General features: G+C 52.0%; 8 protein-coding genes across 8 annotated transcripts; 4 read left to right on the plus strand and 4 right to left on the minus strand.

Annotated features, from left to right (window-relative positions):
- Nucleotides 1-268: 268 nt before the first annotated feature.
- MGYG_02615 (gamma-glutamyltranspeptidase 1) lies at nt 269-2,375 on the minus strand (the record flags this gene model as incomplete). The annotated part of the gene is made up of 6 exons (XM_003175037.1): nt 269-848; nt 912-1,072; nt 1,138-1,714; nt 1,775-1,934; nt 2,007-2,040; nt 2,166-2,375. 6 exons carry the CDS (start codon nt 2,373-2,375, stop codon nt 269-271), a joined length of 1,722 nt encoding a protein of 573 aa, XP_003175085.1.
- A 2,732-nt stretch (nt 2,376-5,107) lies between these two features.
- On the plus strand, nt 5,108-6,731 carry MGYG_02616 (26S protease regulatory subunit 6B; the record flags this gene model as incomplete). Its single annotated transcript, XM_003175038.1, has 5 exons — nt 5,108-5,265; nt 5,343-5,384; nt 5,447-5,545; nt 5,619-5,905; nt 5,965-6,731. The coding sequence occupies 5 exons, from the start codon at nt 5,108-5,110 to the stop codon at nt 6,729-6,731; spliced, it is 1,353 nt and encodes a 450-aa protein (XP_003175086.1).
- A 408-nt stretch (nt 6,732-7,139) lies between these two features.
- Nucleotides 7,140-8,596, plus strand: MGYG_02617 (hypothetical protein; the record flags this gene model as incomplete). Its single annotated transcript, XM_003175039.1, has 4 exons — nt 7,140-7,244; nt 7,330-7,486; nt 7,586-8,240; nt 8,308-8,596. The coding sequence occupies 4 exons, from the start codon at nt 7,140-7,142 to the stop codon at nt 8,594-8,596; spliced, it is 1,206 nt and encodes a 401-aa protein (XP_003175087.1).
- Nucleotides 8,597-9,802: 1,206 nt separating this feature from the next.
- On the plus strand, nt 9,803-12,560 carry MGYG_02618 (RNA polymerase II subunit A domain phosphatase; the record flags this gene model as incomplete). The annotated part of the gene is made up of 3 exons (XM_003175040.1): nt 9,803-10,050; nt 10,135-10,221; nt 10,292-12,560. The coding sequence occupies 3 exons, from the start codon at nt 9,803-9,805 to the stop codon at nt 12,558-12,560; spliced, it is 2,604 nt and encodes an 867-aa protein (XP_003175088.1).
- A 2,538-nt stretch (nt 12,561-15,098) lies between these two features.
- On the minus strand, nt 15,099-15,760 carry MGYG_02620 (hypothetical protein; the record flags this gene model as incomplete). Its single annotated transcript, XM_003175041.1, has 3 exons — nt 15,099-15,205; nt 15,255-15,529; nt 15,600-15,760. 3 exons carry the CDS (start codon nt 15,758-15,760, stop codon nt 15,099-15,101), a joined length of 543 nt encoding a protein of 180 aa, XP_003175089.1.
- A 643-nt stretch (nt 15,761-16,403) lies between these two features.
- Nucleotides 16,404-17,499, minus strand: MGYG_02621 (arginase; the record flags this gene model as incomplete). The annotated part of the gene is made up of 3 exons (XM_003175042.1): nt 16,404-16,707; nt 16,764-17,353; nt 17,410-17,499. The coding sequence occupies 3 exons, from the start codon at nt 17,497-17,499 to the stop codon at nt 16,404-16,406; spliced, it is 984 nt and encodes a 327-aa protein (XP_003175090.1).
- Nucleotides 17,500-18,101: 602 nt separating this feature from the next.
- On the minus strand, nt 18,102-20,116 carry MGYG_02622 (aspartyl/glutamyl-tRNA(Asn/Gln) amidotransferase subunit B; the record flags this gene model as incomplete). The annotated part of the gene is made up of 4 exons (XM_003175043.1): nt 18,102-19,351; nt 19,419-19,560; nt 19,632-19,708; nt 19,780-20,116. The coding sequence occupies 4 exons, from the start codon at nt 20,114-20,116 to the stop codon at nt 18,102-18,104; spliced, it is 1,806 nt and encodes a 601-aa protein (XP_003175091.1).
- Nucleotides 20,117-22,161: 2,045 nt separating this feature from the next.
- Nucleotides 22,162-24,014, plus strand: MGYG_02623 (hypothetical protein; the record flags this gene model as incomplete). Its single annotated transcript, XM_003175044.1, has 3 exons — nt 22,162-23,467; nt 23,521-23,908; nt 23,975-24,014. The coding sequence occupies 3 exons, from the start codon at nt 22,162-22,164 to the stop codon at nt 24,012-24,014; spliced, it is 1,734 nt and encodes a 577-aa protein (XP_003175092.1).
- Between the last annotated feature and the right edge of the window lie 460 nt (nt 24,015-24,474).

A 24,474-nucleotide genomic window follows, 5' to 3' on the forward strand; every position in this document is an offset into this window, starting at 1 on the left:
ATTGTTGAAATCACCTAGCTGCTCCCTAGTTTCCTCCGTTCCTCATGTCGTTTGATGAGACAAAAGATTATGGAACAAAATAAATGGAAGATAATAGTAAATAATTCTCGTTAAGATCTAGCTGTCTAGTCGCAAGTTCTGCTTAACCAGACGGATAACCCGAGCCGTTAAATCGTAAATACATATCTCGTTGCGCTTTAATTCATATACCCTCTAACAAAACCGGGTAAACGATGCAACTTGCTTTCTATATATACCAACCCAAAAATCAAACGACAATTCCGCCGGAATTAGCCAGTCGTGGCTCGCCAGAGGCTTCGAAGACACCGTTCTTTAGCCTCATGATAGACTCGACCGTACTTGACGACTTTTCTCTAGTGACATTGTGCTTTCGTGAAATCATAAAGTCAACAGTCTTCTTGTCGTAGTCGTCTTCCATCAGGGCGACGTTGGGGACAAGCTGGTCGTGTAGTCGGGGAGCCTTCAGGGCCTGACGAACGTTCATCTTTCTGTCCATGACGTTGATGACACTTTGGAGGGTTCCGGTGATAATTTGGGAACCACCTGCAGCACCGGTGATGAAGTAAAGGGAGCCATCTGGGTGGGTGATGATGGTAGGGCAGATGGAGGAGAGAGGTCGCTTGCCGGGACGGATGAAGTTGGATGGTGACGGCTTGTATCCGAAGGAGTTGCTTCGTCCAGGGACAGAGAAGTCATCCATCTCGTTGTTCATGATGATGCCGGTCTCGGGGACAATGACACGGCTGCCGAAGTAGAGGTTGATGGTGGTTGTCAGACTGACGGCCATACCGGAGCGGTCGGCAGTTGAAATGTGAGAGGTTCCGGGGCTAGAATGGGCTTTTCAGTATGGCGGACGGTATTTGAAAAGTGGGTGAGCTTGTTTGACTTACGTGTCCAAGCTCTCAAGGCCCTTGGGGTCGTATACTGCTATGCTTTGAGTATACTCGTCTGAGATGTTCATCCGGTTCCTGTTAGCAACCTCTTCAGAGATCATCTTCTTCTGGTAATCGGTTAAGTTAGAAAAGAAGAGGGGATCGCCAAGTTCCGTTCTCTAATGCTCATGTTAGCTGATGAATGAATGAACGACATATATATTTCAGCATAAACGTATCGTACCTGTCCATATCCAAATCGGATGGCCTCGTCCATCCTATGGGTGCTGAGTGGTACTGGATCTGCACGGAAGAACTTCTTGTACCCATTGAGCAGCTTCAGGATGCTGAGGAGCACGACTCCGCTGGACGGGGCCGTAGTACTGGTGACGGTCATGCCACGGTACTCGATCTGAGCAGTTGGCCTGGAAGCTACAGTGTAATTCTTCAGGTCCTCGAGGGTCATGGTGCCATTGGCAGCCTGGAGTGCATTTACCATAGCCTCCGCCATTGGCCCAGTGTAAAAGGCATCGGCGCCGTACTTGGCAATCTTGTCTAGGGTGTCACCGTAGCGTCTGCGAGTGATGATATCACCAACTTTAAGAAGGGTTCCTCGTGGTGCAAAGTCAAGAGCCCATGCGGCATTTTTGGCAAGGAAGTTTTCCTTCTCTGTCGCGTGTACCATAATGCGAGAGAGATCTTCGGTTACACGGAAACCATCCCGGGCTGTGCGAATGGCTGGTTCCATGACAGTTTTCCAGGGTAGCTTTCCATAGTGCTTATGGAGGTATTCTAGGCCACGAACCTCACCGGGAACACCGCTACATCGAGAGCAAATTAGACGATATGATGGGGATGAAATTGATCGGAATTACCCATACCTGGCGAGTCCGCCGGATGTCGAGCCCTTGGTGTTGTTTTTGAACATGTCCTGGAATGCCGCGGCAGGGGCAGTCTCTCTGAAGTCGATAAACTCGTAAGTACCATTTGGCGCGCGGATGAGCATAAAGCCACCGCCGCCAATGCCGCTGTGATACATCGCTGAATAGACGCTTGCATGTCAGCCAATGGATCTATATGGTTATTGAGAACACAACCAGGGTAACTACTTACAAGTAACACCAACGCAGAATACTGTCGCAACCATCTATTTGGGACGTAAAAAAGGACCGTTAGCTGCAGGTACGCAGAGTGGGATAAATAATAATATAAAAAGCAAATAAAGACGGCGAAGAAAAGAAGGGAAGAGCAAGAAGTGAAGTTGATACATACGGCATCTGCAGCATTGCCGCCTATCTTCAGCATGTCGGCACCGTATTCGCTGCACATCGAGTTCTCACTCGCGACGGCTCCCAGGCGGCCGTCACGGTAAGATGCCGGCACGCTTCGTGAAAAGAGCCATGGAGCCGCATCCGATACCTGAGCAAAGGACGAGAGCAGGTAGAGACCCGTACAGAGAAGATTCATTGCTGCGGGTGCCATGGTGCAGAATCCCCAACCTCACAGAAGAGAGCAGAAGAGAGCAGAAGACGACGAAGAAGAAGAAGAAGGGCACCGCCTCCGCTCCGGCAAGGTGGGCATCCTCGGCATATATAGGTCTGTCTGGTGCAATTTGTAAGTAAGCGGGACAAACCTTGGAGGGCCTCCCCATGGCAACCCAACCGCCGTTTGATGTCAAGTCGGGTCTGCCCCCCTCTCTAGCTTCTTCTTGTCACCCTTCGTCCGCTGTGATTGGAGCTGCAGGGCCGGTGCAACAGCGATAGAGCCTGACAGCAGCCATCCCTCCCTCTTGTCCGCTCAGGAGACAGAGTTGGCCGTGTGATCAGCCAATGCCGGGGAGCTCGTGTGGTGCTGAAGAGAGAAGAGCATGGTACTCCACACGCGAAAAAAATAAAAAAGAGCCAGCTAGCGGGACCGTCAGTAGCCAGCCAGCCGTCGGAGTTAATATTGCATGCATGATCCAGAATCTTGTCTCCTTCGCCGTCTTTGTGGTTAAGGCAGTCAAAGGGCGTGTGGAGGTGGCCCTGCTTTGTTTCCGTGTCCATGAAAGGGCGCCCTTGTCCTCGCCCTGCCTCCTCCCCAACCCCGGCCTCTGGGGAGTCATCGGCCTGGGGGATGTGCTGTCCCCAGAAAGTCGCTGCCCCCACTGCCCCGAAAGTGCCGGAAGCTTCGGTTAAGCAGGAAACAGCCCCCCAACCCCCCCGCTAAACCGGGTAGGGACTTCAACTCCGTACTATGATTCTTTCATTTCCCAGGAGTAATTTCGCTGTTCGTATTCCTTTCTTATTGCCATTGTTATTAATTATTTTATTCTTCTGCTTTCCTGCTCGAAGGCGCCGCCCCTCGGATTTTGCCTGAGGGCCTCTTCAGCCGCCGTCGGTGGTGGTGGTGGCCATGTTCTGGCGACGAACCAGAGCCCGATGTGGACAGGCGACTAGCTTTCCGACATCGATCATGCGGTCGAAGGGGAGGATCTGAGAGACAGTCCACTTGACATACGTGGTTCTCGTGGGTGTTCCAGACGGTGAAGATGCTGTAATCCAGAGTGCCTGCACTCCTGGGTGTCTGTCTCTCTTTGCGGCTGGAATATAATATGCCGGGCTTCCTCATATTTTTTTCGTCTTCCTTGCCTTTTTTTCGCCTTGAGCCTCGTAACGCTTTTTTTTGCTTCTTTGCGCGCACCAAAGGGAAAAAAAAAAAAAAAAAGGGCCCAGAAGAAGTTCGCCGAAGCCTAACTAACTAGTTAAATGGTCTCGTCTGATTGGCTGGTTAGTCTTTTTTCGTTGATTGGTCACAAATAACAACTCTTGGTCCCTTTCAAATGCGATAAGTCGGACTTGCATGTTTGGCCGTGGCGACAGTTCAATGACAGAATGTACGGAGTAGGGAGTGGCCTCAAGACGGTTGAGTTCAAGGCACGGAGCGTAGGTACATAAGGGGCTATAAAATGCAGTTCGCCCCGCTACACAAACGCTCGGGTACATTATCGGACACATCGAGTACATACTCCGACCAGGCACCTTCGGCCTAGATCTTGTTACCCGCTTTGCAGCAAGGTGTTGTACTTCAAAATCTCCCAAAAGTTGCCGCCTTTATGAGCCAAGAAGAAAAACCCGCTCGTTGGTAGTGTCAAACAAGTTCGCAGCGAAGGCCATGACTGGAGATCAGAATTACAAAAGATAAAAACGTGAAGGGGCGGTGTAGCATATATATGCGACTCCTCTCTCTCACTTCTGTGATATTCTCCTCATCGGCTCTCAGGAACCTTTTAACCAGGCGCAATCACATACGCTCGGACACCAAGGTATATCGGGAACATCGGTTTTAACACTTTTTTCATCTGCAAGAAAGCAGAATGTCTCCATTCGTAATGAAGCCTCAAGTGGACTAAGAGGCCTAGACCGACCGCCGTATGAACGCAGGCGAATCCATCAGCTCAGGACAATCGCAGCTAGGCCCGCAACAACGAAAAGGGGATGCCCCTCCACATGGGCGTGTGAAAGATTAGGTACGGCGTCAACTTCAATAAGCTAAGCCGTGTCTTCTTCTTCTTCTTCTTTTTCATAGATGATGGTATCTTTTCATGTGTACGGAGTATCCGTCTCTTCAACTTCAGACAAATCGTCACCAATATCTCAAACGCTGCACAATGGATAGAGATGATCGAAGGAAAGAGGCAATCTCTTCATGTATAAATGCATAGCTCCTTGATAGTTATATGGTAGGCGAGTATAACATAGAGCATTACTTCTTAGTTTGGTAGTTGCAATCCTTGTTAGTTAGTAGGTAAAAGATCCCATACCAGAGTAAGGTGGCAGGGGTTTCAAGAGAGATGAGCAAAGTGGCCCATTACATCCGCAGAAGCAAAGGATATGTACCATTCTTCAGATGACAAGGCTGGAGCAGCTATATAATAGCCTCTCAATATGTAGACATTGTCCCTAGACCTTGATTGTATCCTCTTTTTCAACTTATGTATATGCTCGATGTTGGCTGCTGGTTGTTGAATTTAAAGACTATTAGCGCCAGGCGAAATCTGACCACGTGACTCTTGGCATCCAAGGTTGAGTTGGAGCTTCTGGCGCGACAGCGAGAAGAAGAAGCAGAGAGAAGAAGACAGCAGCCTGCGCCTGGAGAGCTACACTCGAGACAACGACGCTTGCATATATCTTCCATCTACATACTTATTACGTCTTTCCCCGGGACTGGTTACCATGGCCGGCGTTCTCGTTGATACGCCTCTGGGGGCTGCTCCCTCACTACCAAAGACCGCTCTCAACGATGCGATTCCAGATATCGACCCGCTTGAGGGCTCGACGAACGATGACGAAGACGGATATTCTATCTTGAAGCGATACCAGAGACATCTAGAGTACGGCTTAAGTGACTGCCTACAGCTATGTTTGGGGAGGAAAAGCGGCTGACGTTTGGTGTTTTTTTGCTGGATAGGTACATACAGCTACAGGAAGAATATATCAAGGATGAGCAGAGGTTAGCAGCGTGCAGAAGTATGGGGAGTGAGAAGACATATTTGATACTGACTGTATTTGCAGGAGTCTTAAGCGAGAGCTCGTCCGGGCCCAGGAGGAGATCAAACGTATCCAGAGTGTACCTTTGGTCATTGGCCAGTTCATGGAGGCTATCGATCAGAAGTGCGTCGTTGACATTTTATTTTTACCTACTGGAAGAGTGACCCCAGTGCTAATATGTTCTCTTTCTTTAAAGTACCGGTATTGTCCAGTCGTCAACAGGCTCCAACTATGTCGTCCGTATCCTTTCGACCCTCGACCGCGAGAAGCTGAAGCCGTCCTCCTCCGTTGCTCTCCACCGGCACTCCAACTCCCTGGTGGACATTCTCCCTCCAGAGGCAGACTCGTCCATTGCCATGCTTGGAGCAAACGAGAAGCCAGACGTAACGTATGCGGACGTCGGAGGTCTGGACATGCAGAAGCAGGAAATCAGGGAGGCTGTCGAGCTACCACTTACTCATTTCGACCTCTACAAGCAAATCGGTATGCCACACTTATCAAATCCTTAAGTAATACTTGTGCTAATAGGGTTTACGCTGTAGGTATCGATCCACCTCGTGGTGTGCTGCTATACGGGCCCCCAGGTACCGGCAAGACCATGTTGGTCAAAGCAGTTGCCAATAGTACAACGGCCAACTTCATCCGAGTAGTAGGATCCGAGTTTGTACAGAAATACCTAGGCGAGGGCCCTCGCATGGTTCGTGACGTTTTCCGAATGGCCCGCGAGAACTCGCCAGCCATCATCTTCATTGACGAGATTGACGCTATTGCCACGAAACGTTTCGACGCCCAGACAGGTGCAGACAGAGAAGTCCAGCGTATCCTTCTCGAGCTGCTCAACCAGATGGATGGATTCGACCAGACCAGCAACGTCAAGGTCATCATGGCCACAAACCGAGCGGACACCCTTGATCCGGCTTTGCTCCGTCCTGGCCGACTTGACCGTAAGATCGAGTTCCCGTCACTGCGGGATCGACGAGAACGACGCTTGATCTTTTCTACTATTGCCGGCAAGATGTCCCTGTCGCCGGAGGTCGACCTTGACTCGCTTATCGTCCGCAACGACCCACTCTCCGGAGCCGTCATCGCAGCCATCATGCAGGAGGCTGGGCTGCGTGCTGTGCGTAAGAACAGATACAACATCATCCAGTCTGACCTTGAGGATGCTTACTCTAGCCAAGTCAAGGGCGGACAGGACTCTGACAAGTATGTGTCCCCTCCCCTACTACCCTCTGTCTATTTCCAATCCAACCAGGCTAACGCATTCCTTCTTTCGCTTCAACAGGTTCGACTTCTACCGCTAAACTGAGCCCAGAGTAGCTGGCTTCGCGTGATGCTGTACCATTAGAGAATTAAATCCAAGCGTTCTCGTCTAGAACTTGCACTCCGTAGCCCTCACTTCGAATGCCCATCTGCATACCTAGGTACTACCAGTAGCTCCATATTTCGTAGCTAAAAGAAATGCGTTCCTGGCGGCCGTACACGTCATAGTTTTGATTGGCGGCAGCCTGGGGGCAACGCCTCACGTGAGCAGCGTCATCGCCCGGTAGTTTCTTGCTCTTCTTTCCGGGGCGGCTTCGACCTCCAACCTCCAACCTCCAACCTCACATCCTCCATCATCCTCACCATCTTCACCATCTCATCAGCGCCACTGCAGAAGAACTTCATCTCTATCGAAAGAACCACTGTCTAGTATCATCCCGTCTTCTGAGCCATCATGAAGGGCTCACTCTTGCTTGCGGGTGCGACCCTGCTCGGCTGTACTTCTGCTGCTAAGGTGCACAGCTTGAAGCTCAAGAAGGTCTCCCTCAAGGACCAGCTCGTACGTTAATTTCGCGATTCTCGATATTCCGGAGCTGAGAGTAGCTGTGTTTTCGTTCCCTGATGCTAACCCATGCCATCTGTAGGAGCATGCCGACATCGATGTCCAGATCAAGTCTCTCGGCCAGAAGTACATGGGCATCCGCCCAGGTCTACACGAGCAGCAGATGTTCAAGGAGCAGACTCCCATCGAAGCTGAGTCTGGGCACAACGTCCTCATCGACAACTTCCTGAACGCTCAGTGTATGTTTTCCCCGTTTTTTTGACCCTTTCACATAATACCCGATATGATGTTTATTCCCCCAGCCACATGTCTGAACGGATGCTAACCGCCCGGGACAGACTTTTCCGAGATCTCCATCGGAACTCCTCCACAGACCTTCAAGGTGGTTCTGGACACCGGAAGCTCCAACCTTTGGGTCCCAGGAAAGGATTGCTCATCCATCGCTTGCTTCCTCCACAGCACATATGACTCCTCAGCCTCGTCCACCTACCATAAGAACGGCACCAAGTTCGCCATTCGTTATGGATCCGGCAGTCTCGAGGGCTTCGTCTCTCAGGACGATGTCAAGATTGGTGACATGACCATCAAGGACCAGCTTTTTGCTGAGGCTACTAGCGAGCCAGGCCTTGCTTTCGCCTTTGGTCGCTTTGACGGCATCATGGGCATGGGCTTCAGCAGCATCTCGGTCAACGGGATCACTCCTCCATTCTACAAGATGATTGACCAGGGTCTCATTGACGAGCCAGTTTTCAGCTTCTACTTGGGCGATACCAACAAGGAGGGTGACCAGTCTGTCGTTACCTTTGGCGGTTCCGACGAGAGCCACTTCACTGGCAAGATGACCACCATCCCACTCCGCCGCAAGGCCTACTGGGAGGTTGAGTTCAACGCCATCTCCCTTGGTAAGGATACAGCTGCTCTGGAGAACACTGGTATCATCCTCGACACCGGTACTTCCCTCATTGCTCTCCCAACCACTCTTGCTGAGATGATGTAAGTCCTGTTTTCTTTTATTTCTGTCCTGTGATTCCCTTGAAAGCATTCTAATTCGTTATCGTAGCAACTCCCAAATCGGTGCCACGAAGTCATGGAATGGTCAATACACTCTTGACTGTGCCAAGCGGGATTCGCTCCCCGATGTCACCTTCACCCTTAGCGGCCACAACTTCACCATCGGACCTCACGACTACACTCTGGAGGTCTCCGGCACCTGTATTAGCAGCTTCATGGGAATGGACTTCCCAGAGCCCGTTGGTCCACTTGCTATTCTTGGTGACTCGTTCTTGAGACGCTGGTACTCTGTCTACGACTTGGGCAAGGGTACTGTTGGTCTGGCCAAGGCCAAATAAATGCCCTCGTTACCTCGTCCATCTTGCCCATAGCTTTTGATGCGTAGGTGAAGGGGATAACCTTGTCTTTTGAATGACGCCTAATGCTGTTGAGTATCATATACGTGCGATATGGGGCCTTTTTTTGTTTTTTCACTCCTCACAGAACATCTCTGCAAGATTCCAAGGTGGATGTTGCCTTTGCATAATCAATGGCCGATAAAGGTAGTGGTCGAGATTTCATGTTCGGTTTATGTTGGCTGGTTTCGAAGGCAATGGGTATTAATCTGTTACCTCACCGGAAGCTGTCCCTAGAGCTCGTCTCGTATTGTTATTTTACTATTATTCTTATCATCTCCTGTAGTTACTATTTATCTCCATCTGTCCAACGAGCTATAATCCAGGCACCCCAGCTTATACAGCAAGACCCAGTCGACCAAGACGACCACCCTCTTTAAGTAAGCCTCAAGCACTCTGTAGCCCCGTCTATTGTATTCGCCGTGCAACCTATAGAGAATGGCTTCGTCTCGCCGGCTGACGCTATCGCTGTGCACTATGCAGTCTATTGTTTTGCTATGCAGTGTCTGCCGCGGCAAACAACCTTAACTACTTAAGTAGCGCCCGCTTGAGTTCGCCTTCGTCCGCTGCCTCGAACTGCTTCACGCTTCCACGCTCGTCTCTGCCTTCACCCACCACAGCAACAAACAACACGCTCACCTACGCCAGACAAAGCACCGCATCGCAGTTCCGACCTCGACGAAGCAGACAGCAGCTCGTCCTTTGTCTATCCGGCGCAATCTCTCGCTGCGACTCGCATTGCCACCATCAAACGCTCGATGCCACAGCCCAACAACACACACCGAAACGCCCTGCCGCCGCCCTCTATCCATCAGCACACTTCGTCACTATTCGGGCACCGCATTGACTAACAAGGACAAGGGGAGCTTCTCTATCTGCAACGGAGTCAATACCCTCTCTATTCATTCTGACGCGACAGCCTTCCCCGGATTATGGCAGCTTAGACAAACACAACAGACGCAAGGCACACACACCCACACCATAAACAAAACCAGCCGTCTTCATCGATCTCTCTCACGCCTTTCTTTTGCTACATAAACGAAACCACAAATCGCATTGCTACATCCTGCCATCTGACAGCGAAATAATAACTGTTTCTCCCCATACACCACTCGAAATTCTTGCTCTTCGCAGCTTGACAGCCAAGGCATGCAACTGAAATTATCTACCAGCCTTTACTACCCGATAACCGTCACAGACCTGCTGAAGAAGACAGGCGATGAAGTAAACCAGGGGGATGGATTGTTCTCGTACACTTATCGCACGACTGTGACGGAGGGAGATGGGCTAGGTAACAAGGTGGACGTCGTGAGGACATTTCCCACGAGGTTCGAAAGCACAGTTGACGGAACCTTGATAGCTTGGAAGATCCGTAAGGGACAGATTATCGAAACTCCGTAAGTGACCAATTACATCCCTCCTGATAGATAAGGAGTTGTAGAATGGGCTTGCTGATGGTAGTGGGTTTCGGCCTGTATTAGCATTAACGTCGCTGAGATAGACGAGCCATGCGCTCACGAAGTGCAGTTTGGCGGCATGTGTGCAAACTGCGGCAAGGATATGACTCAGTGAGTTGCCGTATGCCTTCATAAAGACACACGATGTTTTATATACTTACGAGAGAATTTCTCTACGCAGTGCAAGCTACAACACCGACGTTCTTGATTCACAGCGGGCACCCATCCGCATGGTTCACGACAACTCTGCACTAACCGTTAGTGAAAGTGAAGCTACACGGGTAGAAGAGGATGCCAAACGCAGGCTACTCTCGTCAAGAAGACTCTCGTTGGTTGTTGACCTGGATCAAACTATCATTCATGCCACCGTGGACCCAACCGTGGGGGAATGGCAGCAAGACAAGGACAACCCCAATCATGACGCTGTCAAGGATGTGCGGTGCTTCCAGCTAGTCGATGACGGTCCTGGCATGAGAGGATGCTGGTATTACATTAAACTACGACCGGGACTAGAGGAGTTTCTGAAAGTGATTTCTACGCTATACGAGCTCCATATCTATACCATGGGGACGCGGGCTTATGCGCAGAACGTGGCCAACATCGTCGATCCAGACAGAAAGATCTTTGGGGACAGAATCCTCAGTCGAGATGAAAGTGGTAGCCTTACGGCGAAAAACCTTCAACGATTATTCCCGGTAGACACCAAGATGGTAGTCATTATTGACGACAGAGGAGACGTATGGAAGTGGAGTGAGAACTTGATTAAGGTCACGCCTTATGACTTTTTCGTTGGTATTGGTGATATTAACTCCAGCTTCTTGCCGAAGAAACAAGAATTTAAAGCAAAGTCAAAGTCTGGAGCAAAGGCCAAAAAACCGATACCTGCTGCTCCCGCTGATGCTGATGCCGATGCTACCACCACAACTTCTGAAGGAGATGCAAAGCCAGAGTCCAATGGATCAAAATCCGAGACAACCGAAGCAGATGAGTCTGGTTCCACGGAACCTGAGCAATCAACACTTGAACAGTTGGTAACTATGGGCGGAGGGGACAACCCTGTCTTACTACAGGAGCAGACCAGCCAACAGGAAGAAGTTATTGCACACCAGGTGGAGGAGCGCCCTCTGCTTCAGAAGCAAAAGCTGCTGGATGCAGAGGATGAAGCGGCTGAGACCCAGCTGAACACGGAGAATGGCGATTCGTCCAGCGATGAGTCTCAAGATTCGGTAAAACACCATCGTCACCACTTACTTGAAGACAACGATGGTGAGCTCCCATTGCTACAAGAGCGTCTTCAGCGAATACACCAGCGGTTCTTTGAGGAGTACGACCGAAGACGCACGCAAGCTCTTGGTGGTAGAGTAACGGCCCTGGCGGGACAGCGTGCCCCTACCAAAGATAAATCAGTTGACCTACAGATAGTGCCTGATGTCAAGACTCTAATGCCAGAGATCAAAGGAGTAGCCCTCGAGTCCGTCATCCTGGTCTTCTCAGGCGTCCTTCCACTAGGAACAGATACACAGAATGCCGACATTTCATTATGGGCGAAAAGCTTTGGGGCAACGATCACTCCGAAGATCAATTCCCGCACAACCCACTTGGTTGCTGGGAGAAACCGAACAGCCAAGGTGCGAGAGGCTACGAGGTATCCGAAGGTGAAAATTGTTACTGTTCAATGGCTGGTTGACTGCATGACTCAGTGGAAGCGCCTAGATGAAGAGCCATATCTTGTTCCAGTTCATCCGGACGACATGGGCGAACCCATCGGCTCATCGGAGAATTCACCAGAGACCAAGGGGAATGCAGACGACTCATTTCCCTCATCTTCAGGCGATGAATCAGATCCGGCCAGCGACAACGACACAGAGAGTGTGCGATCATTGAAGTTGGCTAAAAGGCGAAGAAATTCTGACGAAGAAATCCAGCTATCTGCCGGTCTGACTGATCAGTCTCGGCTTGGTTACGACGAACAGGAGCAGGCAACGGTACACGACGAGCTCAAAGAATTCCTTGGTAGCGATAACGAAGACAGCGAAAGCGACACCGACTTCTCCATGCTATTCCCTGACAAGAAACGCAAGCGAGAGACCGCCGAAGATGCTGAGGCTGGCGACAATGAAGAAGATGACACAAGTGCTGAAGGTAGCGGATCCCGTCTATCCCAAAAGATCAAGCGGTCTCATGAACGAACCACAGGTCTAAAAGAAGTTTCTACAGCTCAGCCAAGCATCCCTGCCACTGAACCGACTGCCGACGCTGAGATGGAAATTGGCAGGGAAGTATTGATGGGCGACCAACCGGATGTTGAGCCCAAGTACAAGGACCTAGATCCCGTTGTGGACGACCCAGAGGACGACGAAGATGCCCTTGAGCGAGAGATGATGGCCGCCTTTGACGAAGACCTGGATTGGGAGAAAAACACAGCGGAAGACGAAGAAGATGCCAATTAATTAGCCGCCATTTAAACCTTCACTACACCCTCATATACCCCCCATTTACAACCGGAGGGAAAAAAATAAAGAAAATACTCCCCTTTAAGCTGAACTTCGAAGCATAGCGAGGCGTTGTTGAGTGTTTTTAGCCTGTGGATTTAACTGCATTTACTTCCCCTGATGTTCGGTACCCTTTAGCCCGTTTTCTACTCATTGAATACTCCCGGTATCCGGTATCCCATCCTGTAAGCTTTCGAATGCCATCTATCTACATTTCTGGATACGGCTCGAGTCATGTGCGTACAGACCACTGGCTGTTTGCTTGGACTGATGTCGCACCATTGTACAAATATAGCAAGGTCCAATCAAGTATAAAATTTCAACTCAAGACAGCTTCCACTATTTAAACGCTTCATGACGTCATGTGCCTACGAGTAAAAGTTGGTGGCGAAGCTAGTAGATGTTATATAGAAGGGAGATTCCTTCTGTTAATGGGTGAGTCTACGTTTTTATCGTTGCGATTACTTCAAAAAAGCTCTGACTAATACTTGAATATATCTTCAAACAGACCTATCTATCATGAACAGTCAGGTACCCGGTGGTGGCCCAGGAGGGGCAGGCGGTGGCAGGGACTATGTCGATAAAGGTACGAAAAGTAATAACTTTGCCATGACCGTTATCACCGCTAACTTGTTGCACGAACGATAGCCCTGGATTCTGCCGAGAGGAAGTATGGGAAAGGCAAAATCGATCCTCAAAAGGCCAGGGGAGTGAACGAGAAGGTCACTGATTTTGCAAGAAATACCTTTGAGAAAGTGACTGGGTGAGTTGAAATCGGTGCAAGATTCGGTTTTGTTTTCGTGGCTGCATGGACTAATGGATGAATGGCGAGTGTAGGAAGAAAGTGCCTAAGAAAATCTCCAATTAAAGGGTCGAGTGAAGCATTAAGGGTCGTTTAATTCTTTGCGTCATTCAGAGATGTATGAATATTGAATATTTTTCCAATGATTGAATGTATCGGATTCCTCAAGAGCCGCGAGTTTAAGGCTTGGCGTTAGTTAATCGATTTGTGATTGGTTAAAAATTTACAAAGTAGCGCCACGTTAAATTTAAGCGCTCGCTTTCAAGCTTATGGCGAGTTTACATTCAACCAAAATCGTAGACATTGTCCTCCGCGTCCAGCATATTGTTTTAACAGCCTAGCTAGTGGCCACCCAGACAGGCTCAACGGCTTTTATGATACCCTTAAAGTGGAGGAATAGGTGGGCAAAAAGCCTAGTGACCGCCCGCTATACCTTGTTCACAATTCAACTTCAGCTAACAGGGTTAATATGATGTTGCTTCCTCTTCCGTTAAATACAATTCACAACAAGAATCTAGTGAATATATTTACGATAAAGTAGTTGAAGCTTTCGCTGGGTCCACGTACTTCAATTTTTTACACAGCCTATGGCATACACTTTAGACAATCCCCTCGGACCGGCGACAAATTGTCAAAATTTCGCCACTACACTAAAAAGAGTGAGCTACCGCTGATAATGGGCAGATATGGAGTTTTGGCGCAAATTCATGGGAAGTGTCAACAGCGATCAAAGGACTTTTTGACAGAGCCGGAGAGAAATTGAAAACTGAGGGTCAAATAGCGCATGTGAAGGTTAAGGGTGCAGCCCGGTTCCTGGAAAAGCTCCCCGACCAAGTTACGAGCCTCAGCATCAAAGCAGGGTCTCTAAAGACAAACTGACTCTTATATCTAGGTGTCTACTGGATGGAAAAGTGGACTGGGTATGTTGACGGGCGTTTCTTCGTTGTCAACGAGATTCTGGAGCCACACGAGGGCATTGGCGGTGCCTGATCTATTCTGAACCTCGAAGCTTATCGCAGACCGGTAATGGTATTTGGTGGACGATACGACATCCTCCAGTTGGATATGGGGTCAAAGAAACCTCCATATTCTTCTATAGAGGGCCTTCAATTTATACCATTAGGCCATTGACTTGGCGCCATTGACCCTGCAGATATTAATACCGATAACACTTCCATATTGACCTTGACCTTGCAATCTAAGAGTAAAAGGACGCACAGGGTAAGACAGTTACACGAGCGAGGCTTCCTAACATCATAGACTGGATGGGATCTCTGTGAGACTGGCCATGTATATTAATCTCGTCATAATCCCGACATTCAATGGTCCTTCAGTCTAATAAGCATCAAGTAGTAATATGTACAAACGTGAAGGGGAAGAAAAGAAGAAAAAGAGAGAAAGGAAAACAAGTACGATCCGGTCATGTAGGTCGTGCGTAATGTGGTAAAAAACAATGCCCATCCAGGAACGCCATCAGTAAATCAGCAAAGGAAATAAGTCTACATCCCGTTTATCATGAGTCGTGAGAAGAGGTAAAAAGTAGAAAGTAAGAAGAAGGAAGAAATAACGAGAACAAAGTAGGAGAATGCTGGCGCCGGTGAAACATGCAACCCCCTATTGGAATTGGAATTGGAATTGGAATGGGTATCCTTTTTGATTGAACAGAACGATAAGCTCGAAAAGCAGAGGGGAGGCTACTTCAGGAAGAAACCCCTGCGGACCTGGAAGGCGATGATGAGCATCCAGATGTAGAAGACGGTGCTGACCAGCTCAAAGGCGAATGCCGTCTTCCAGCAGTTACCTACACACGTTAGTACAGAGCAATGCCAGGGAAGGGCAAAGGAGCTTACAGATGGTGATCTGGGTGAGCCAGGCGAGGGTGTTGATGCTGGGCCCCTTGGAGGGCATGTTGACGACGTAGTTCTGGCAGTTTGAGTTGACGTTTGCTTGTGTGCCGTAGAGCTCGATGGCGGTTCCGATGAGGCCGGTCAGCCAGAGGACGAAGAGGACGAAGCAGCCGAGGATGATGATGTCGGGGAGCAGCAGGCCGCGCTGGATGAGGAAGAGCATGAAGAAGACGAACAGCAGGCCCAGGCCGGCGGTTGCTACCATGAACGGGAACACCCTGGATAAAAGTTAGCAAACATCAATCATCTATCTGTCTGTCTGTACAACGAGAAGAGGGAGGGAGGTACCATGGGGTCGAGACGGAGAGCTGTGTCTGGACGAAGAGGAACCAGCTGAAGATGCCCAGGCAGGTCGCTGAGGAGGCGAGGTTGACGAGCAGCCAGACGTGCAGGCGGATCTCAGGCCACCGGAAGCGCTGGATGACGGTGTATCCTGACGAGCTGGTCATCGTGGTATCTTTGGATTGTCGTATGTATGTGTGGATGTATGTATGTTGTAGATGTTGTAGATGTAGATGGAGAGGCCGCGGCGTGCGACTAGCAGCAACAGAGGCCTCCTGGTCCCATCCGCAGGCCCGACAGCGAGACAGGAGAGTGACAGCGAGTGACAGGGAGGCCGGGGAGCTGCAGCGCTGTTCCAATCTGCGTCGGCCACCTGGTGGTCTTGGGCGTCTTGTTGCTTGTTTGCTGGCGGGCGCTGGTTTGTTTACTTCGAGCTGCGGTTTGGTAGGTCAGAGCAAAGTCAATGAGCTGAGACGAAGAGCTATCAGACGATAACGATGAAGAATAAGAAGAAGAGAATAATAAGAAGAGAATAAGAAGCAGAGAATAAGAAGAGAGAAGAAGAGAAGACTGTGGCTCCAGCTGTCAAATGTCGCCTTGCAGGGTTGGTCAAGCTGTGGCTGGTCGCTCCGTCTGGCCTTTGACTCGCCCAGCCACCGCATCACCACGACAACGTTTCACATACATACACCTACTATCTACTTTTACTATCTACGACAGGGATGAGGATTATGGAGAAGAGGAACATGGAGAAGAAGAAGAGAATAATATAAGAAGTTTTATCTATCGTTGCGTCGTGAATCATACAGTCTAGAGCAGGGTGTCGCCGAGGGCGCAGCGGACGAGCGAGCAGCCGGCGCGGACGGTCTCGCTGGCGCCCATGGAGGCCAGGCTGGGGTTGACCTCGACGAGGTCCATGGCGATGAGGTTGCCGGTGGCGTGGATGCACTCGGCGATGAAGTCGCCCTCGCGCAGGGTGAGGCCGCCGCGGACGGGCGTGCCGGTGCTGGGTGCCCACTGGGGGTCGAGGGCGTCGACGTCGAAGGACAGGTGGATGGGCGTGTCGTTGCCGATGTGAGCGAGCGCCATCTCGACGACGCGGCCGATGCCGTATCTACTACAGTTAGCGGAAGAAGTGGAAGGGAAGATAGTAGAGGTGGAAAGACGAACCGGTCGACGTCGTGCATGGAAAAGGCCTTGATGCCGTGCTCGCGCAGGGTCTTCTTCTCGGCGCGGTCAACGTCCCTCAGGGCGATGTAGACGAGCTTGCTGGTGCTGATCAAGTGGTCCTCCTTCAGCCAGCCGAAGACGTCCTCGCGCTCCTCCTTGGCCAGCCCCGTCAGGAAGGACACCGGCATGCCGTGGACGTTGCCGCTCTCGCTCTCCTCGGGGCGGTTCAGGTCAGCGTGGGCGTCGACCCAGATGACGGCCATCTCGCGGCCGAGTCGCTCGCGGATGGCTCTTGCCGTGCCGGAGACGGTGCCGATGGCGATCGAGTGGTCGCCGCCGAGGGTCAGCACCATCTTGCCTTCGCGGGCGTGCTCGTAGACCTGCTCGCTCAGCCGCCGGGTCACTGCAGAGACCGTCCGGGGCTTGATCATGTTGCGGTAGCGCGGGTCCTCGCTCTCGGCGGGCTTGAGGTCGGCGTAGTCGTGCACTTTACTGTCGAAGTCGACCTTGTAGCCGAGCTCGTCGCGCACCTGGTCGAGCAGGCCGGCCTCCAGCAGCGCCGTCGGGCCAGCGTCGACACCGGCTTTGGGCTGTCCATCTTGTCAGTCTATCAAGTGTGTCTATCTGGGTAGTCAGGGGGGCGCACCTGTCCGTCAGAGAAGCCGACGGCAACGACGCCCAGCTCGGCAGGCCGGGAGAGGAACTTTTGCGTGATGGTCGTGGTAGGGGAAGTCATCTTGTCTATCTTCAGTCTATTGTCTATGATGTCTGTATATGCTGTGTCTGTCCGGATGCTGTGTCTGAGGACGAAGGCCACTTATATAGACGAGCCGGATAGTCTCGGCGGCCCACCGAAGGAAAGGGAAAAAATCAAAAGAAGGGCGCAGAAACACTCGCAGGCGCTGTCTCTCGTCACTCTGTCTGTCCTCGTCTCCGGGATCAAGGGGAGAAGCGGTCGCGATGGTTGGTTGCGCTGTGCCTTCTCGCCGGCTGAAGATGCTCTTAGGGGCGAGCACTTCCCCTAAGTACATGTTTTGGAGAGAAGAGGAGCAGCTGCAGGCGCTAGGGCAGTGTCCATGGCCCGCTTGCCTGTCGTTGCTTTTTCTCGTCTTCTTGTCTTGTCTTCGTCTTATCCTCGTCCTTTTTCTCCGGCTTTTTTCTTCCGGTGGTGGCGGCGCTCGCTGTCTGCGCTGTCATTGGTACGGGGGCGCTGGCGATGCCCGGCGGAGGCTGCACTTGAGTCTATATCACCGCCAGCCCCTAAGTCTATCACCACCGCCGGCATCACCGCATCACCGCTAGAATAAGGATCAGAGGATGGTTAGAGTAACGAGAGGATCAGAGCAACGAGAGGACAGCCTGCTCAGCGCGCTGGGCTTCGACGCGGCCCTGCTCGCCCATGCGCATCATCTGGCCGACGAAGAAGCCGACCTTGCCCTGCTGCCCCCGGCGGACCTGCTCGACCAGCTGCGGGTGCTGGGCCATCACCGTCCGCGCCATCGCCAGGTACTCCTCCGGGGCCAGCGGCCGCAGCAGCAAGCCGTCCTGCTCGACCACCTCCTGCACCGTCCGCCCGCCGTGCTCGCCTGCAAAGACGCCCGCCAGCAGCGACTTGGCCGTGCTGCCGGTGATCTGGCGTGTCCCGACCAGCTGCACGATCGCTGCCAGGCTTGCGGGAGGCACTCGCCCGCTGTCCCAGGCTGCGTCCGCCCGGCTGAACAGGCCCCCGAGCTCGTGCAGCACCCAGTTGCCCACCATCTTGCCTGTCGCCGTCTTTCCACTGCCGTTGTTGCTGTTGCTGGTGGTGGTGGTGGTGTTTTGGAGGGAATGTAAAGCGTCGACGGCGTCGAGATAGTACTCCAGCCGGGCACAGTCGTCCAGCTCGACCAGCGGCTTTGCATCCTCCATCGTCAGCCCGTACTGCTCCTCCTCCGTCAGCATCTGCAGCAGCTCGTCCGGCGACGGCGGCATGCTCGTCCGCAGCGTCGCGACCAGTTGCTCGCCCACCACCACCGCCCCGAGGTCTGGGTCCGGCATGTAGCGATAGTCCACCGACCCTTCTTTCTCCCGCAGCCGCCGCGTCTCGCTGCTCCCGATCGTCCACCCGCGCGTCTCGCCCTCGACCTTCCCGCCGCCCTCCAGCACCGCGATCTGGCGGTCCCGCTCCGCTACGATGGCGTCCTCGACCGCCTTGAAGCTGCTCAGGTTCTTGATCTCTGTTCGCTGCCCGAGCTCTGCCGTGTTTGTCTCTCCAGTACGTCTAACGGATACGTTGACGTCCGCACGCAGGCCGCCCATCTCCATGCCCGTGTTGACCGCGCCGCACGACTGCAGGATGGCCTGGATCTTCCGTACGCAGGCAGCCGCCGTGGCAGGCGAGTGTATCTCCGGCAGCGTGATGATCTCGATCAGCGGGCGGGAGACGCGGTTGAAGTCGAGCAGCACCGCGTGCGAAGGTAGTTCCTGTGACTTGGCCGTGTCCTGTTCCATCTGTATCTGCTTGATCCCGACTCGCACTGCCTCGCCGTCCTCGGGGGCTATCCCATCGTGGGGATACAGCCAGAGTGTCCCTGCTTTTGCATACGGTTCTGTCGACATCAGCCTCCCATTTAACCCTACAACTCTACTTTTAAAAAGTCGTGGTGATGTGCCTACCGTAGTACTGCGTAATCTGGTATCCGGCCGGCTGGTCCTGGTAGAAGTAGTGTTTCCGGTCAAAGTGACTGACGCTCTGTATCTCGCACCCAAACGCGATCGCAGCCCGCAGCGCCGGTATCAACGTCGCCGTCTGAAAGGACTGTCATGCAAAGTCAGACATCATCAATATGTAGAAGCAACAAATAATTATAATAATAGGATGGTACTGACTGGCTGACTGCCTGGAAACGCGAGGTCGAACAGCGCGACGTTAGCATTCGGCGCATCCTCCTGAGCAGCAGAAGCTCCTACGAAATCAGCATCTCTTCTTCTTCTACCACTTCTTCGTCTTCTTCTTCTCCCACTTCCTATAACTCACGGGAAAACAGCTTCGCGTCCGTATCCAGCTGGGCATGCACCTCAATGCCAACCGTCAGCTCCCATCCTTCAACCTGCGACCTCGCGCCTCTCGACCGCTTCCTGCCCTTTCCCTGCAGCCGTTTCGCCTTGGACTCGTCCTTCAACTGCTTCCGCAACGGCACGAACGGTTCGCTGCTAGATGACTGTATCTGCTGCGTGCTGAGTAGCCGTCCTGGTCCTGCTCTCGCGGGGGCCGTCCTACTCCAGGCCCAATGTCGAGCAGCCACGGAAGCCGAAGACAGGGAGAGACGAGGGTGAAGTAGTCGGAGCCTGACCATCTGCGCCTGCATCTGCATCTGCTCCTCCTCTTCCTTCTGCTTGTTGGTGCTGTTGTTGTTGTTTAATGTTGTTGGTGGAAGCTCGCGATCGGGCAGCTCTGTTGCTTTGGTAGCAGCGCAGGTTGGGCGACCACAGGCTCTCTCCTGTCTATTCTCTGTGCTCTAATTGATCGAGCTGACAGGCAGCTGAAAGCAAATCAAAATAATAATACAGCAAATCCGTTGGCCAGCTGGCTGTCGTGCAGGGAAGAAGATGCACGTATCTTCGAAGATTCAATTTTCCTGTGGCTTGGATTTGGCCGTCGTTGCTTTTTCTCGGCCATTATAGTTATAGATTATAGATACGGAGTACTCTATGTATATCATCAGCCTGCAGATATACATATGATAACTCTGACTGAATTCTGGCCGGATATTTCTTGACAGCGATGAGCCAGAGCCAGAGCAGAGGAAGAAGCAAAGAAAAGCCACTTCCAGCGCCTTCGTCTGTGCAATACGGGCCAATATCAGACTGCCATTCGCTGGCCGGGATCGCTGGAGGACGAGGACGGCACATTTCGCCCTTGATCGTCTGCTTGCAGGCTGCCCATCAAGTTAATAATAGCACCGTGGAAGCCGGATCACTTCTTCTCGGGGGAAGTTGGACGGTCGTGTGTCTGTCTGTACGGAGCAGGCTGTGATGCCGTCAACCGACGGACGTGTTTCACCTTGACTATCTCCCTCTCTCTATGCCTGTCTCTGTGTATCTGCCTATGAGTACTGTTTATGTCTGTTTGCGTGTGTGTATCTGTTCGTGTATTTGCGTGTGTGTGTCTGCACCGTATTTGATACAGATGACTTCCTTCCATATGACAAGCCGATTGACAGACGCACATAATCTACTTGGACAAAGGTTAGTAACAGCGCAGGAGTCACTAAGCAAGCCACACGAGCATGGGCATCTCCAAGGGTCAGACGCAGCCAACTTGCCTCTGCTGGACCCGCAGGCGAATCACCGTCCTGCTGCCCCCGGCCGGCCTTGGGTAGAAATCACCTTGATCCTGGGGAAGTCGAGAGTGTAAAAAGCCATCAAAGCCATGAAAGGCCATCTCGTTATACGGTCCTTCGTCTGAACTAGCGACCGGAAACTCGATAGATGAAACCTTTTCGTCTGATGTGACAAGTCACTGGCCGCAACCTGGAGCTGGAATCCGCAGGCCGTGAAGCCGAGGACTCCCACACTCGCTGGACAGAGTACATACTCCGTATACTTTGTAGATGCCCATAGCCCGTGTACATCAGTCGTAACTCCATAGTTTAACTCGGATCTCGACCTCGTCTGCCTCTTGTTTCATGTCTGTTGGCTGTCTGGGTGGCTCGCGGCGTTGGTCTCACGGCATATATATATATCGAGGCTGGTCGTTTAACACCCCCAGGTCATTGGCAGCGTTTCGTCTTCTTCTTCTTCTCTTCTTCTTCTTCCTCTTCTTCTCGTCTTCTTCTCGTCTTTTCTTTTTCTGCTCGTCTTTCTATCCGTCATCATCGCACACAAGGGCTAAGCAGCCCTCCATGAGACGCCCGCATGCCCGCCATCTAACCAATGTCGATCGGGCCCAGGGGTGTTTCATCGCACTATTGAACCCGGCCAGCTTGGATAAATCAATATATTAATCGCATCGTCTATCGAGTGACTGCTTCTGTCCGTCTGCGGGCTGTCTTTTATCAAATATATATCTACCAAGTGCTGGCCGCTTCGCAGTAGAATCAAACCGCGTCTCCTTCATAAAACCACCGTCAGCGAAGGAATATCTTGAGATAGCGACTGTCACTTACTCTCTGCCTGTCTGTCTGTCTGTTCATCGCCTGACTTGACGCTGCCTTGATCTCGCCTGCTCGTGTCTCCTTTCCTTCGCCGTGACCGGCTTGTGATATGCGCCAAAGTGAAGATCGCTGGTTGACAACTTCAGCACCACGCGGGCTGCCTATACCTCCTGCCCACTGCCTATATATCCCAGATCTATAGATATCTCCCCCGGGGCCTTTATACCTACACGGCCACAGCGATCTATATAAGATTATATAAGATGGCGCCCGGGAAGACCAAGAAGTCGAAGAAGGCCTCCGCTGTGCCCCTACAGCCTCCTCCTCCGCCGCCGCCGCCGCTGGACTTCTCCTATGCCATACCCGAAGCCGAGCTGGCGCCAGACCACGGCTACAGCATCTTCAACGAGCCCCTGGATGCGCCGTACGAGGAGGACAAGGAGTTTGCTCCTGCTCCCACTTCCGCTTCCGCTGCTGCTGCCCGGCGACGAGCTGCCAGCAGAGCCAGCGAGCCGCCCGTCACTGTCCCGCTGCCTGCCACTGCTACATCTATACCCGCTGTTGCTGCTATATCTACTTCTACATCTACATCCATACCTGCATCAGTAGCTCCCATAGACCCGGCAGCGGCAGCAGTCTTCTCCTACCTCGACCAGCCGCTGGACGAGCAGATGCAGATGAGGCCCTCTGCGCATTCAAGAAAGGCCTCCGAACCAGTGGTACCCAGGGCGCCGCGGCCAAAGGACCATAGCCGCAAGGCCAGTCTCTCCCAGCTGCTCAGGACGGTGTCAGGGGGGTCCTCTTCCTCTGCCACGGCCAAAGAAAAAGATAAGGATAAAGAGAAGGAGAAGGACAAAGAGAGAGAGAGAGAAAAAGAAAGAGACCTCAGTCCGAGTCGCTCGTCGTCGGTGTCAAAGGAGTCTGAATATCAGCCCGTTACTCCCCCAGACATGCTGTTCGACCCTATCAACCTCCACATCCCCGGATCCAAAGGCATGGCAAAGTCCCATATGGCCGGCTCTTACATGACGGACACCGAGAGCCTGCTCGAGGGCCCTACTTCCGCTGCTCCGGCCTTCATGAACTTCTCCCATCCGGAATCCTTCTACGTGCCCAAGAGTATGCTCTCCTACTCCATGGCTCCTCCGCCTCCCACCAAGCATCATCATCACCACCACCATCCGCAACAGCAGCAGCAGCAGCAGCATCTTCCTCATGCTGACAAGGCACCGACGACTGAAGCTTCCAGACGACGCTCCCAGGCCTCAGTGCCCGAGCAGTTTGAATGGACAGCCGTGCCCGAAACACCTCACCATGTATATCGCAAGTTTGAGCGGCTGAACCACCGTGTGCTGCGGCATTTGCAGGAGGAGATTGCCCAGTTGGAAGACGACCTGATTACCATTGACGATATCGATGCTGCTCGCGCTGGCGCGTCAGGCTCTCGTGCTTCTTCCCGCCAGAAACAGCTTGCTGCAAAGTACCGCGACCAGATACAAGACTACTCCATCCTACAGAATAAACGAACAGACCTTCTCGACAAGATCATGCTCAAGACAGACCAGTACAGTATGTCTCTGCCACCCTTTAGAACTGATATTTGTATACTGACAACTGCTCAGATCGGGCGCTATGTTCCTTTTCCAAAGTGATCAAGAACCTCCCTGCTGCCTCAGACGACGATGTCGACGCCTACAGAGCCTTCCTACGCTCCCCTGCTGGCGCATCTACTAAGGGCGAGAGGAAGCTCCTGGACCAGCGAGCCGACCTGGTTACCATGGCCCCTCGTCCTGCCAGCGCCCTGCATTCCAACCCCCTCTACTCCACTGTGGCAGCTATATTCGCCGCCATCCTCTTCCCCTTGCTCGCGTTTGGAGCCATCACCGAATTCTTTGGGCGTATCGTCGTTGTCTCCTTTGTCGCGGGCTCGTTTGCCTGGTGGGCGTCAAACGGACCCCCGGGACACGACTACCTCATCGAGCCACAGGATGGCTGGAAATGCGCTGTCATGTAAGTCACCGACCCTTTATCTTTTCTTTCATGGTTAACTAGTCACTAACGATATCTACGAATTAGTTATTTCGGCTTCATGACTATGGCGGCACTCCTGCTTTGATATAGCTTATATTACCCCTTTCTCTACCAAAAACACTTCTTTTGCATTAGCCACTTTATACCCTTTCTCGCCTCTAGTCCTCGCAGGTTCGACTTCTAGCATGCATGCACTGGAATATTTCATATCTATCTTCTATCTTCTTCTTGGTTTTCAAAAACAAAACAAAACGGGTTACTTTTGTTCCTATTATTTCGGTCTATCAATCTCATGTACGGTTCTATGTCATTTTTACGACGTTATGATTCCAGGAACCAAAAAAAGGGGCTTTTTCCTTTCTTTTCATCCTGTGCCATAATTGATAATGATCTTTCTCCTTCCTTGCTACGGGCTACCTTCTTCCTCCTGTTTTAAATGTACGGCTTATGAGTTTCACCCCCCTGTTTCTAAACAAGTAACCCTTGCAGAGGAGCAGCTATTGCTCCCACTCAAGGTGAGGTTTATTTTTTATCTTATCACTGTT

This window comes from Nannizzia gypsea, genomic scaffold (assembly GCF_000150975.2).
Source record: "Nannizzia gypsea CBS 118893 supercont1.2 genomic scaffold, whole genome shotgun sequence".
Taxonomy (NCBI): Eukaryota; Fungi; Ascomycota; class Eurotiomycetes; order Onygenales; family Arthrodermataceae; genus Nannizzia; species Nannizzia gypsea.